Below are 15,372 nucleotides of genomic sequence, written 5' to 3' on the forward strand. Positions count from 1 at the left end.
AACCTATTATTTTAAAGGGGTATTTTATACTTATATATATACTTACTATTTGGCTTTAAAAATTTAATAGGGGCAATTGCTCCACATACTTGCAAGTAAATCCGTCTCTGACCACCTTCATCTCCTTCTCCTCTTATTCCTTCTTTTCTCATTTGAATTTCTTTGATCTTTTTCTTTTTTTTTTTCATCATCATTGTTATTGTTATTGTTATTGTTATTGTCATCATCGTCGTCTTTTTTTATACGTATAACAATTCAAATCTAAAATACACTAAAAGTATTTAATTATAACAACACACAAACAAACCCATATTCAAAACAGGCACAGACCAAGTGCACATTATTTAAATTCAGAATGTATCGAAATTACTTATTGATAACGACACACAAACAAACTCAGTTCAAAACAAGTACAGACTAAATGCATCTTATTTAAATTCAAAATAAACTAAAATTATTTAATGATGATGACACATAAGCAAACTCAGTTTAAAACAAGAACAGACCTAGTGCATCTTATTTAAATCCAGAATATACCAAAATTACTTAATGATGACGACACACAAACAAACTCAGTTCAAAACAAGTACAGATCAAGTGCACCTTATTTAAATCCAGAATGCACCGAAATTACTTAATAATAATGACACTCAAACAAATTTCTCCTGGCCCCTCATTCTTCTTCTTTATTATCATCATCATATTCTTTTTCTTTTCTTATTCATCTTTTCCATTCTTGTTTTACCTTCTCTTAATTCTTCTTGTTTTATTCTCTTAACAAGAATAAAAAAAAAAAACATAATACTGCAAAATCACTATAAAGGTGAGAAGAAAAAAAAAGCTCAGCAATTAAATCAAGCTATTAAAAACTAAATTATATTATTTCTCTCTTTTAAACGAGATATGCGAACAATGACAATTAAATCAAGCTATTAGACAACTAAAAAAATGTTGATAATACATTTTGTATCAATTTAAAAAATAAAATTGATATAATTTATTATGATTTAAATTGTATTTGTTTTTATTTTTCAATCTAGTCTAATTTGATTCAACAACTGGAATTTGTATTATATTGATTTGAATATATCCATTTAAGGAAAAACACCAAAGAAACTAGAAAACCCTTTGAACTCACATGAAGTAACTTCATATAACATAAAATACATCCCTTTTCCAAAGGAAAAAGCTTACCATAGGGTACTTTCAATCATCAAAGGTAAATGAGGACCATCTAACTTGAATTTCAAAATATAAAGGAGAAAGAATAATTAATTCGATTTCGCTAGAGAACTAACTAGGAGTGTAGCAAATTAGAGCCAATTAGTTGAAAAATAGGTTAATTACAGAAAAAATGCAAGCCAACCCCCCACTACCCAAAATTTTTGAATTTCAAAATTGAAAAAAAAAAAAGAAAATTGATTGAATTGGCTTACATTGTAGTTGGTTCCTAGACTTTTTCTAATTACAATCAATCCACCCCTCAAATATTTTGTACGGAAACATATATCCAGCGCAATAGCTTCCTCAATCTTTGTTGGTTGGTTCAAGTACCTGTACTATGGCACGTTGAAAATCTGCAAAGAAAAATGATCACCTATGATTTCAACAATAGCAAATTTTTCATATATTACAACAACAACTTAAAACAAAGAAAAAAGGAATATGATCATTATAAACTCATTGGCATCTAACACTCATACGATATAGCCAAATATTATTACAATTTATTTGAATGACTACATAGTTTTGGAAAGTCCAAGAGTGTTTTAGCAAATTAAAATGTCAGAATCTAAGAGGAAAACAAGCACATCAGGTTCTTATCTCTAATTCCGCATTTCTATTTATAAATGATAAGATGCAGTTATCAGATCCAAAGAAATATAGAATAACCGGAATGTGAAAAAAGTTAGATGGAGCTTCATATAAAGTGTATACATAGTTACATACTTTAAATATCAGAAAGCAAACAGTTTGTGTGTTTCATATATGTCAATCAATAGAAGTTCAATCAAAGCTTGGTTTTCGAAACCTACAGATATTGGACCTTGAATTTATTTTAAAAAAAAATCATTTACTCTATATGACAAGAAAACTAATGATCTTGTTTTGTCCAAGTTAATCGCATCTGTAGAATATGCCTCAGGCAAAGCTTTACATATGCAACTGCATGAACACAAAATGTGAATATGTTTGCAAACTAACTTTGGAGACGATCCAAAATACATTAGAAGGCTACATCAGCAAGTATGTTGCCGCATGGGTAAATGAAGAGATTCAAAGACAATAACAAGAGTGCAGGGAAGCTTAACAAGTGATTCACTTTTTAAAGGATTAAATCAAAATAAAGTTAGCTTAGGAATAAATTAACATTAATGCACAAATATAATAAAAAAGGAAATAACAATATATCCCTTGCAGTAGGCCTCTAGATATCTTTTTACCACAAAGTTTCTCTGCTTTATCATTGTCTTCCATTTTTGACAAGAATGCCAATGCTTCTTCAAACCATCCAATAAGCCTCTAGCAATCACCAAAGAAGTTTCTTTGCCATGTCATTCTCATCTTTTTCAAACAAAGCACGAATAACAGTTTCAAAAGTCACAATATTTGGTAAGCAATCATTGTCTTCCATTTCCGACAACAGGGCCAATGCTTCTTCAAACAAGCTCTCTTTGCAGAGCCCTTTGATCATAACAGTGTATGTTAGGGACTGAAATATGAAATTTGAAATATTAGGAACCAAATTACGACTTAGCCCAAACGTTGGAGACTAAAATAATACTTTATCCCCACACAATAAATAGTACATGAAGAACCTAATTTCATTATAATGCTAAGATTGATTCCTCAAAGTTTATAGCAGCATCAACCATATTCTATCTAGTTTGAGATCAATTCATTTTATGTTTATTAGTGCAGTCTGAAGAGTGATTTTTGTGAAAGCAGCTATTATTCACTTCCATTTAAAACTGATTTTGAAGCTTAAAATCCAATGGTGGGTTCAACTAGAAATCAAATAAGCTGAGAAAATATTAAATCAAGTGTCTCGCAATTATTTCAAAGGGAGAAACTGAAATCCAAGTATAAAGGAAAATTCTAGAGAACTTCAATATTGTCTTTGCCATGCTGCAACTTAACATGCTTGAGTGCACCTAGCAATCAGAAAGCATGGAACAAAGATGAAATCCATGTCAAGAATCCAAAATACTCAACAACCAATGCAAAATACTTAATCAGCACTTAAGCAGTAAGGCTATATAATAGTTCAACTTTTGATCCCAAAAGAAATTGTACTAACATTCAAAGATATTCTTCAAGAACAAATGCAATTTCAAACTGTACAACATTGTTTCACTTTTAATTCTTTATTCTAACCCCAGTCATCACTTCAGAGAAGATTTAGAAAAACCAAAGAAACAGGTGAAGAAACAATTGTACTTGGAATTAGAATCCCCAAATCTTTTATGACAGGAGTAGCTAATAACAGACAACAAAACTCCAAACCATGTTTTAATAATAAAACCTTTTCAACATGATTTTAAACAAGAATATAATAATCCCTATATGGGATTTTGCAACAAGAAATAATGAAATAATTCAACTAAGCATTAACTGCTGAGTAACATTATTATGAAAATGAACAAAGGTTTTAAGATACCATTAATTACAACTAAGTAACATTAATTATGAAAATCAACATAATGTACATATTTTCAACTGATTTCTAAGAATTACGGCTCAGTAACATCAATTATGAAAATGAACAAAGGTTTTAAGATAATTCACATTTGAACCATATTAGCCAAATTCCTAGAAATTCCTTCTTGCACAGCCTTTTTTTTTTTTGAAACATCAAGTGTAATCATATACTTAGTATACAGGTTTCTTCAGCTGTGATCAGACTTTGAAATATAATAAAATGTTGAAATTGTCAACAAAAAAAAAGTGGTACCATGCATTTAGTAGATGTATTTGTTTCAAAGATGGCAGTGAAAATCATATATCTACGTCATTAATCTTGCCACTGCATATCTTTCAGAAGAATTCTAGGAAGATTCAGTTAAATAAAGCACAGTTGCTCACCAGACCAATCATGAGCTCTTAATTACTATCAACAAATCTTAAGCACTAACCCACCAGTTACAACAGAAAATCTATTAATTTGAGTTGATTTATTTCTCCTCTTGCCTTTTCCATAAGCCTCTAGCAATCATTTCACGAAGATGTTTCAGAGCTTGATCATTTTCACCTTTTTCCAACAGAGCACGAATAGTTGTTTCATAAGTTACAGCATTCGGAGAGCAACCATGGTCTTCCATTTCAGACATTAAGGCCAATGCTTCATCAAGTAGGCCCTCTTTGCAGAGCCTGTTTATCATAACAGTGTATGTTCTCACGTCTAGATGATAGCCTTTAATGGAAAGATCTTGAAAAATCTCTTTTGCATTTTTAAGTCTTCCACTTTTGCACAGGCCATCTATAAGTATGTTGTATGTATATATATCTGGATCAATGCCACTCTCTTTCATTTGATTGAATAACATAAGTGCCTTGTCATGTTGTTTGATATTGAACAAAGCATCCAGTAAAGAACTGTAAGTGACTATATCAGCAGGTTGACCTCGATCCTGCATCTTTTCAAGAAGCTCCAAGGCACAAGATATTCTCCTTGATTTTCCCAAGCCATCAACTAGAGTACTGTAAGTTACCATGTCAGGAACCAAGTTCTTGCGACGCATTTCTTCGAAGAGATTCAAGGCATCATCGATCATTTTACTCTTACAAAAGCCATTAATCATGATATTGTAACTCCGAACATTAGGAAACGCTCTACTCTCCCCCATTGTGTCGAATACATATTTTGCCTTATTTACCTGATTAACCAAACAATATCCGTCCATTAAGCTGTTATAAGTAACCACATTTGGTTTCACACCATGTTTTGTCATCACAGCCAACACATTCTTAGCATCTTTGATCTTTCCTTCCTTGCATAGTCCATCGATCAAAGTACTATAGGTATAAACATTAGGAGTAATGTTTTTAAGCATCATATGATTTAGTAAATCAACGGCTTCCTTATATTGACCCACAAGACACAATCCAAAAATGAGAGAACTGTATGTGGTAACATCGGGAGAAATTCCCTTAGCAAGCATTTCAGAAAATAAATGAAAAGCCTGACTTACAAGTGTATCCTTGCAGAGGCTATCAATAATTGCGCTGTACATGACGACATCAGGAGCAATGCCATACCGTGGGATCTTTCTCAACATTTGAATAGCAGCTGATGTGTGTCCGGACTTACAGAGGCCATTGATCAAGGTCCCATAAGTGACTTGATTAAAGTGAAATCCATGAGCCAGCAGTCTGTCATGAAAGCGCACAGCTTTTTCAACATTACCACAGAAACAGAGACCTTTCAGGATTGTTGTCAATGTTACCGTATTAGGTTGATAATCCATTCTGAAAATCTTGCCCAATACAGAGAAAGCAAGCGTCATATAAGCCATGCCGCAACAACAATTGATTAAGATGTTTAAAGTAAATAAGTCGGGAGCGATTCCTCTGGCTTGCAATTGCTGAAAAAGGGAAACGGCGGCGTGGAAATGCTTCGTCTTGGAAAGGGATCCCAAAATCTTGTTAAACTGGATGATGGGAGGAATACGACGCATAGAGAGCATGCGAGTGAAGTAATCAACAGCTTCATCAAGTGATTGGGGCTGAGAGTGAGAGTGTAGGGATGAAGTTGAAAGGAAGCAAAGACGGAGAGCAGAGTGCGGAACAGAATAAGGAGAGCGCTTTGGGATTTGAATAGCATACCTCAGTTTGATTGGTGAGGATGAGAACGATGACAACATGTTTGCAATCAAGATTCAAGAGGAATGTGCTGTATTGAAGAGTTCTCCTCTTCTTCGACCTTTGCACTATGTTTGGTACGAGAGAAAATGAGAAAGAAAAGGAATAGGAAAAAAAAAATTTTTGTTTCGATATCAAAAAAAAGAAAGAAAAATTTGCTTTGTTAATAGTTAAATTCGTTCTTTAAAGACCATTTATTCTTTAAATTAGTAAGACTTTTTTATTTATATGAGTCCTTAAAACATAAATCAAATTGATTTTTCCGTTAGTTAGTTAGACGATGACAGTCACGTTAAGTGCCATGATGATTGGTTGACGTGTCAGTAACACATAATATGTTACGTATCACTGGACATATAAAAAAGTTTTTTGTAATCAAAATAGTCCTTAAAAATATAGATATAAGTCATTTTCATTCTTAAAATTTTAAAAATTAATTAAATTAGTTTTTATATAAATTTCTTTTATTTTTTTCATTATAATATTAAATTTACAATATTTTTTTATAATACTAATTTTAATATTATCTTTTAGACCTTAATAAACAAAATTCTCTTTACATAAAATAATAAAAATAAAATTTATCAATATACACATAAATTTTTACACGTAACACACAAATTTTTTAGCTATAGTACACAAATTTTTGAAGCACAGTACACAAAGTTTTGTTGTACAGAATTTAAGTGTGTATATTCTTTTATTGAATTCTTTTACACATTTATTTTTTCTCTCTCTTTTTTTCATGGTATATAAACCAATCACTATTCATTGTAAGTCAATATTACATTCCGGTTCTATTTTCAAAACACACACATACACACAAAAAGATGCTCTCGACAAACTTATTGATATAGCACACAAATTTTTGCACATAAATATAGTACACAAATTTTCAAAATACCACACACAAATTTTTGCTACACCAAAATTTATGTATATATTCTTTTATTGAGTTCTGCTACACATTTATTTTTCTCTCTTTTTTTTTCATGGTGTGTAAACTGATTACCATTCATTGTAAGCCAATGTTATATTACAGGTTCTATTTTCAAAAAAAAAAAAAAAACACACACACACACACAAAAAGGTGTTGTTGACACTCTTTTTAAATATGTCATCATGACTCATCTCTTTTGTGTTCATGGAATGTTGTCTTTAGATGCAAGAGGTGCAAATCAACTTTAAATGCAATGGTTTTTGAAAAGTTCAGCAATCGCCTCGTCTTTCTTGCAGTTGTCCATAAACACTGTATCACATTACATGTGTAAATCAAACAAAGTGAAAAAACACACACTCCTTCATTTTCACAGCACACAAGTAATCGAAGCTAATAACTTGATCACACTAATTTGACATATATCATTAAACAAATTCTGATTTATCATAGCACATAAATATTTAAGCGTAGCACACATTTTTGTTCAACATAGCACAAATTTGCACATATGGCACAAAAACTAAAATCATAAAATAACACTAATTTTTCAAACAACTCAATTAAAGAAAACTAAGATCATCATAAATAACCATAATCAAGAAAATATATATATACACACACAATAGCACACAAATATCGAGTATAGAAAAATAACACAAGTAATCGAAGTTAATAGCTTGGTAACTCACACTAATTTGTCAGAAATCATTAAACAAATTTTGGTTTATTATCGCACACAAATATTTAAGCATAACATACATTTTTGTTCAGTATAGTATACAAATTCACATTTATAGCACATAAATATTGAGTATAGAAACAATATAAAAGGCATTCGTACATTTTCAATTTCACTCAATAAAAAAGATACATCAAATTCACAAAAAAAAAAGAAATTAAACAACAACAGCAAGACGTTGAAGAAGGAGCACAATAATAATAATAATAATAATAATAATAATAATAATAATAAGAACAACAACAATAATAACAAGACGTTGAAGAAGGAAGAAGAAGAAGATGATGATGATGATGACGACAATGGTGATAGCAGCAGCAATGATGACGGTGGTGGTGACAGTGGGCGACAACGGTAACAGCAGCAACATTGACGACGACGGTGGTGGTGGTGGCGGTAGCAGTGATGATGACGATGTTGGAGGAGGAGGAAGAGGAGAAGGAGGAGGGTGCGTGACTAAAGTTTAAATTTTAAGGAAAAGTATAAGTAGACAATGAAAATACTAAACAATGTGAACAATAGATATATCGGATGTTCATTTCACTAGGTGTACGGATGGTTATTCTAATATTAAGATTTACGTGGGTAATTTGGAAGTGGTGTGTTTTTATTTGATTGGTAGTTGTTCATGTTGTTCAAAAAAGTCATTCGTTACCTAACATAACCCAAATTTCAATAACTTGGTTAACTTGGTTAATGAAAACACTTTGACACTTAGCATTTTTGTATATTTATTTAGTGAAATCCAAAATATTAAAACTAGTTATATGCTAAAAGTTTTAATCTTTTAGATGTCACTAAATAAATATAGTAGTTATTTTAAAAAAAATTATATTAAAATAGTAAGATTCAATAAGTGATCTCACAAATCAATTTTTTAATTAATTTTAGGAATGAAAATGACTTACATCTAGATTTTCAGAAATTATTTTGATTATAAATAATTTTTTTACATGTCAAGTGACACGTGGCGTGCTAGGTGTCACTGACATGACACATCAACCAATCATCTTGTGACACGTGGCATTAACCTACTACCATCATGCCACATTGCACTTAACGTGACACATCATCATTTAACTAATGAGAATGATCAATTTGATTTACGTTTTATCTTTCAAGGACTAATATGACTAAAAAAATATTTTGAAGACTAATTTAAAGAATGGATGATCTTTGAGGGACGAATTTGGCTATTAACCTTATATATATACCTTGGGTGGATACACCCTAAACCCAATTCCGTTCTGCCTCGCTCGAACACTCGTCCCGAACAAAGCCCGTCCTGCTTCAGGTTGGGTTATTACTCATCCTGACCGGGTAGGGATGGATCGGGTACTCGCGAGTTTTGGTATTCCTGCCAAGTCTAACCATGTATTGATACTCTATTTATTAAGGGTCAACCGCTAGTTAATGGATTGCTATGTATGCAAGGCAAAATTCGAACCTCTTAATACTTGCTTAATTGGATAAGTGAGATGATTACTCAACAAACTCAAATTGATTAAGACAAATACTAATTATTTTTAATATTAAAAATTCTTAGAGTTTGATTTTAATGATAATTTTGTAAAATATTTATAATAATTATTATTATATATATTTTTATTTATTTTTTTTTAATAAAAATCTTTATATAATGTTATGTATTATTCCGTACAGAATATAAAAATATACACTAGTTAAATATAAAAATTTTATTTTTATATAATAGAATAGATGTGTAATAATAGTGAAAAAAATGTGATGCTAATTAGATTGGGAAGTATTTCATACTTAAATTAAAGGTAAAGTATATTTGTTGTCCCTAAAGTTTGATAAAAATAAGTTTTATTTTGTTTCAATTTTATCCCAAAAGTTTTTTATTTGCATCAAATATACCCCTAACGGCTAATTTTTCAAAAAATTTAAGATCAATTCAACAACAATTTCATAAGAACAAACCCTCAACACAAGCAAATCAAGTATAATTTTCATGTATTATTGTTAGATTGGTCTTAAAATTTTTGAAAATTTAGCCGTCGAGAGTATATTTGATGCAAATAAAAATTTTTTGGGAGAAAATTGAAACAAAATAAAACTTAAGAATATTTTTAAAACTTTTACTAAACTTTAGGGACAAAAAGTATACTTTACCCTAAATTAAAAGATCATGCGTTCAAGATTTAGACATTGCAATTTATATTTTTTTAGAAAAAAAATTATAAATAAAATTTATATTTTTTAGAGAAAAAATTTTAAATAATTCATGATACTTACTCTAAAAGATAACAAAGTTTTTAATAAAAAAAAAAATTCTCTTTTTAGTCATTTATCTATTTTTTGAGGTTGATTAGCTCTTTTATCAATTTTTTTGTTCTGAGTTAATAGAACATACCTAATATATGTTAAATGGTTGATTTGTCCATTAAATAATAATTAAAATTGATTGACTTCTTTATTGAAGGCCTCGATATCTTTTAGGGTTAATGGTCAAATTGTCAAGAAGTTGTTTAGAATTTTTTTATTTTTTGTTATTTTTTTATATACGTTGCCTAAATTTACTTGTAAAAAATTGAGAAATTTAGTAATTTTTAAATTTTTTTACTTACAAAAATTGAATGGAGAATACCTTTTTTTAATTTTTTCTTAGTTATTTAAAAAAGGCTTTTAAGATATTATATTATTAAGAATATGTTAAGTTTTAGGTGTACTCAATTTAAATTAACCATCATAAATTACATAAATTTATTATTATTAGAAGAAGTATATATTCTATTTTATAATAGATAATAAAAAAAGTAACATAATATTTTAGTTAAAATAAATACAACAAATAAGAATATTTATGTCAACTAATCATGTAAATATAACATCAAAGATTGAAACTTTAACATTTTAGAATAACTAATAACAAATAGATAAGACTGGTAATAATAATTAATAATGTCATTGTTATTAATATGTATCTCCTATATTCAATTTCTATAAATAGAAAACAAAATTAAAAATTATTAATATTTCTCAATTCTCGCACAACAAATTTAGCCAATGTATATAAAAAAATAACAAAAAGTAGGGAAAAAAAGTTTAAATAACTCTTTATATTTATCTTAAAAGACAACAAAGTCTTAACAAAAAAAATCTGTCAATCTTAACTAGCACTTAACGGATAAATTAACTAATTTATGTATCACATACTAACTCAAGAAAATGATTATTCACAAAAAAAAGCTAACTAATTTTTCAGAGTTAAAAACCAAGAGTTGAAAATGATATTTTTTTTCCTGAGAACCTTGTAATTTTTTAAAAAAATTGTTAACAATCTGGATAGATATCCACCCTATTTTTTAGAGATTATATATGATAAAAAATATTAAAATAAAATTATATACCAAATCTCTCTCATATTCTATTATATATATGTTAGAAGTATATATCCAAATTCTAAACAAATTCATGTTTCTCTATTTGAAAACATATTTCTGCTAAGAGTAAAGTATTGTTTTTATCGCCAATAAGTAATATCTCAAATGACACAGACTCCCCATACTCAATTAAGATGTTGCGGGTTCGAGTCTCCTATCTTTCCAAATTTTGTCAATAAGTAATAGCTCAAATGGCATAGTCTCCCATACTCAATTAAGAGGTTGCGGGTTCGAGTCTCCTATCTTTGGTAAAAAAAAAAAAAAGTATTGTTTTTATCCCCAACGTTTGGAGTAAGTCTTAAAGTTGTCTCTAACGTTTGAATCGTCCTATTTAAGTCCTTAACGTTTCAAAATTGACTCAATGTTGTCCTACCGTTAGGAATCTCTTAACGGAATTGACGGCGGGACAAAATTGAGACGATTTTAAAACATTAGGGACTTAAATAGGACAATTGGAGACAAAAACGATACATAAAAATAAATTTTAATTTTATCCTTCAATAATATCATTTTTTTACGGTACATAGTTATTTAATTATTTTTTAATCAAATATAAGTAAATTATACTTAATCACATTAATTTTATTCTAAATAAATTTATTTTTTTATAATTTTACTCTTAAAAATTTTCTCATTATAAAATTTTCTCAATAAAGAGCTGCCAAAACAGAAATCCACATAGCTTGGGAGAGCCCATGAGAAGGATGGTTAAAAATAAATATTGATGGAGCTGCTATATAGGAAACTCCGACAACGCAGGATGTGGGGGTTTAATCCGAAATCACCAGGGACGGTGAATTGCGGGATTTAAAGCAAATTTAGGCTAATGTCATTATTCATCTTGTAACATAATATGCGCATACAACTTTGTAAGATCAGTATGACAAAAAGAAGTGAATAAACTTAATTAAAATCAGATTGATCACATAATTGTTTTTTAACACAATATTTTAACTGTAATGAGATTCGAACTTAAAAGCTCGAGTATACCACCAAAATTTCTCATTTTATTGTAAAGTTTATAGGTTTATCATTTTTCTTAACATGATTATATGGGAACATGCAATTGATGATGAAGTCTTCCAACTTTTGTGAGCATTAACCTGTGCAAATGTTTCTTGCTACTTTTTGGGGTGCTTGGAGATTGCACAAGAGGCTGGTGTTTGATCAAAATCCTTTGACTTTGAAGTTTGAATCGCAGTTCCTTTATATACATGCTTTCAAACAGGTCCCTTTGACTGCTATTGACCATCTCCTTCTACTTGGCAGGATGGCTGCCCTTTGTCGACGAAACTGCTATGCGGGTGGTCCATGATTATCCCCCTGGCTGATGTGCAACCCTTCCTAGCTGGGGCTTGGGGAGAGAAATTGTTCTGCCTCTTCTTTCCTTTGTTCCATATATGCCAAATTGCCAATCAATAGTAGTTCAATCAAGCTTGGTTTTGTTACCCACGGATATTTATACCTTGAATTAAAAGCAAAATTTATTTACTCTATATAACAAGAAAATCAGTTACCTTCTTTGTCATGTTAATTGCTTTGGTACATTATGCCTCAGCCCTCAGGTATAACTGCATGAACACAGAAAAATGAGAAGATGTTTGCAAAATAACATTTTGAGATTTCATCTAAAGCTACATCAGCCAGTTTGTGCTGCATGGGAGTTTACTTTAAATGTGGGGGAAATGAAAAGATTGAAAGACAATAAGAGTGAAGGGAAGCTTCACAACTAACACGTGATTCCCTTTCAATGATGAAATCAGAACCATTTCAGCTTAGTGCTAAATTAACATCAATGCATTTATAAAATTACAAAGAAGAAAAAAGGAAATAATGATACATGCTCACAAGAAACGTATGACAACCATCTAGTCACTGAAAATGCCATAAAATAAGTAATGACAAAGAAAACGCTTAGGGTGGATAAAGCAGAATAAAGAGTAACAATCATGTCAAGATCCAAAAGCATTAATATGTAATGGATATATGATCCTGAAGAAGGTAACAAAACACAAGTTAAAAAGAAAGAGATACAAACAACATTTGTGATGTCTAACAAGAAGAATCTCATCTACTTTTATCCTTGCAACAGGCCTCTAGATATCATTTCACGAAGAAGTTTCTCTGCTTTATCATTTTCACCGTTTTCAAATAGAGCACGAATGATTGTTTCATAAGTCACAGCATCTGGTAAGCAACCATTGTCTTCCATTTTTGTCATGAGTGCCACTGCTTCGTGAAGCAGACCCTCTTTGCAAAGCCCATTGATCATAATGGTGTATGTCCGCACATTTGGACAATAGCCTTTAATGGAAAGATCTTGAAATATCTCTTTTGCATTTTGAAGTCTTCCACTTTTGCACAGGCCATCTATAAGTATGCTGTATGTATATATATCTGGATCAATGCCACTCTCTTTCATTTGCTCGAATAACATAAATGCTTTGTCAACTCGTTTGATATTGAACATCCCATCCAACAAGGAATTATAAGTGACTACATTAATGGGTTGACCTCTTTCATGCATCTCGACAAGAAGCTCCAAAGCACAAGAGATTCTCTTTGATTTGCTCAAGCCATCAATAAGAGTGTTGTAAGTTACCGTGTTTGGAACCAAGTACTTACGATGCATTTCTTCAAAGAGATTCAAGGCTTCATCGACCATTTTACTTTTGCACAAGCCATTAATCATGATACTGTAACTTCGAACATTAAGTGACACTCTGCTTTGGGCCATAGTGTTGAATACAAATTTTGCCTTATTTACCTCATTAACCAGACAATGCCCATCCATTAAGCTGTTATAAGTGACCACATTTGGTTTCACACCATGTTTTGTCATCAAGCCCAACACATTCTTAGCATCTTTGATCTTTCCTTCCTTGCATAGTCCATCGATCAAAGTATTATAAGTATAAACATCTGGAGTAATGTTTATGAGAATCATATCATTTAGCAAAAGAACGGCTTCCTTGAGTTGACCCGCAAGGCACAATCCATAAATTAGAGTGTTGTACGTGATAACATTGGGACAAATTCCCTTAGCAAGCATTTCAGAATATAAATGAAAAGCTTCACTTACAAGCGCAACCTTGCAGAGGCTATCAATAATTGCGCTGTACATTACGACATTAGGAACAATTCCATGCCGTGCGATCTTTCTCAACACATGAATAGCAGTTGATGTGTGTCCGGCCTTACAGAGCCCATTGATCAAGGTTCCATAAGTGACTTGGTCGAAGTGATATCCATAAGCCAGCACTGTGGCATGAAAGTGCAGTGCTTTTTCAACATTACCAGAGAGACAGAGGCCTTTCAGGATTGTTGTCAAGGTTACGGCATCAGGCTGAAAACCCATCCTGAAAATCTTGGCGAAAGCAGAGAAAGCAAGCGTCATACGACTCATGCCGCAACAACAATTGATTAACATGTTCAAAGTAAACAAGTTGGGAGCGATTCCCCTGGCTTGCAATTGCTGAAAAAGGGAAATGGCGGTGAGGAAATGGTTGGTCTTGGCAAGAGATCCCAAAATCTTGGTGAATTGGATGATGGACGGAGGGTGACGCATAGAGAGCATGCGAGTGAAGGAATCAACAGCTTCATCAAGTGATTGGGACCGAGAGGGAGAGTGTAGGGATGAAGTTGAAGGGAAGCAAAGAGGGAGAGCGGAGTGGGGAACAGAATTTGGGAATTGAAAAGCATATCTTAATTTGATTTGTGAGGATGAGAACAATGACAACATTCTTTTCTTGCAATAGGGAATGAATTGAAGAGTGCTTCCACCTGAGAGAGTGAGAGCGATATCAAGCTTATTTGATTTCTTTAATTTGCCAAAACTAAAGAATTAGTAAGTTTTAGGTTTAAAGAGACCAAAGTTATTGAATTTGGATCTTCTAAATTTTAGATTTTTATTTTAGAGGATAAAATATGATCTCTTACCATTTATTTTATAGGTGGGACTAAAAAAAAATATGAGAGAAAAACTATTTAATGTTAAAAAATTATATTTTATCCTCTAAAATAAAATTCAAAATTTAGAGAATTCAAATATAAAGTTATTACTTGCTCTCTTTAAATCTATCTCTAATTGCAACTGACAAGCTTTTTAAAAATATGATAAATGTTGTACATGATCGAAAAAAAAATTAAAAAATATAAAAAATATTATTTTTTGAGAAAAACAAATGAGAGGATAAAAATAAAATAAACAATTAAAACCACCACAACAACTTGATGAGATGCTAATTAAAATATGTTTGGGGCATCATTTGTTAAATAAAAGAAACCGAAATTTTGTTGTGTTCAATTGGTGCACGTTAAAGATCTTTGTTAACTGTAATAGAGTATTTGGGTTGTGTTTGTTTTCGTGGACAGGACAGAGAGATATGGACAGTAAAATATGTTTGGATAGAAAGATATGGACA

General features: G+C 31.0%; 3 protein-coding genes across 10 annotated transcripts in view; all 3 read right to left on the reverse strand.

Annotated features, from left to right (window-relative positions):
* The window catches only part of LOC107644197 (putative pentatricopeptide repeat-containing protein At1g12700, mitochondrial), a 53,080-nt gene that overhangs the window by 18,288 nt on the left and 19,420 nt on the right, over window positions 1-15,372 (reverse strand). Inside the window, exons 2-3 of one of the 3 annotated variants that reach the window (XR_002347217.1) lie at window positions 2,079-2,166; window positions 1,196-1,577 (exon numbers count right to left, since the gene is read on the reverse strand). The exons of the other annotated variants lie outside the window; for them this stretch is intronic. The gene's annotated coding sequence lies outside the window, so the exon portion shown is untranslated. Of the gene's footprint in view, window positions 1-1,195; window positions 1,578-2,078; window positions 2,167-15,372 lie in introns of those variants that run through there. 3 annotated transcript variants of the gene reach the window in all.
* LOC107644196 (pentatricopeptide repeat-containing protein At1g62930, chloroplastic-like) lies at window positions 2,414-5,979 on the reverse strand. Of its 3 annotated transcripts, none has more exons than XM_021102810.1 (2): window positions 4,253-5,979; window positions 2,414-2,713 (listed from the first exon to the last, which is right to left on the reverse strand). In XM_021102810.1, the coding sequence occupies exons 1-2, from the start codon at window positions 5,862-5,864 to the stop codon at window positions 2,661-2,663; spliced, it is 1,665 nt and encodes a 554-aa protein (XP_020958469.1). In that variant the 5' UTR covers window positions 5,865-5,979; the 3' UTR covers window positions 2,414-2,660. The 3 variants fall into 3 exon arrangements, 2 of the variants coding, with proteins under 2 accessions (XP_020958469.1, XP_020958468.1); XM_021102809.1 differs by having other exon boundaries at window positions 4,192-5,978; XR_002347215.1 differs by having other exon boundaries at window positions 2,589-2,713; window positions 4,087-5,978.
* LOC107644202 (putative pentatricopeptide repeat-containing protein At1g12700, mitochondrial) lies at window positions 11,871-14,757 on the reverse strand. Of its 4 annotated transcripts, none has more exons than XM_021102815.1 (3): window positions 14,377-14,757; window positions 12,466-14,064; window positions 11,871-12,335 (listed from the first exon to the last, which is right to left on the reverse strand). In XM_021102815.1, exons 1-2 carry the CDS (start codon window positions 14,688-14,690, stop codon window positions 13,026-13,028), a joined length of 1,353 nt encoding a protein of 450 aa, XP_020958474.1. In that variant the 5' UTR covers window positions 14,691-14,757; the 3' UTR covers window positions 11,871-12,335; window positions 12,466-13,025. The 4 variants fall into 4 exon arrangements, with proteins under 4 accessions (XP_020958474.1, XP_016203505.1, XP_020958473.1 ...); XM_016348019.2 differs by having other exon boundaries at window positions 12,466-12,519; window positions 12,990-14,757; XM_021102814.1 differs by having other exon boundaries at window positions 12,466-12,519; window positions 12,987-14,757.

The sequence above is a fragment of the Arachis ipaensis genome, chromosome B05 (assembly GCF_000816755.2).
Source record: "Arachis ipaensis cultivar K30076 chromosome B05, Araip1.1, whole genome shotgun sequence".
Classification (NCBI taxonomy): Eukaryota; Viridiplantae; Streptophyta; class Magnoliopsida; order Fabales; family Fabaceae; genus Arachis; species Arachis ipaensis.

Excerpts from the sequence above, each read along its gene's own strand:
- LOC107644196 (XM_021102809.1), bottom strand. The coding sequence starts at position 5,864 with ATGTTGTCATCGTTCTCATCCTCACCAATCAAACTGAGGTATGCTATT.
- LOC107644202 (XM_016348019.2), bottom strand. The coding sequence starts at position 14,690 with ATGTTGTCATTGTTCTCATCCTCACAAATCAAATTAAGATATGCTTTT.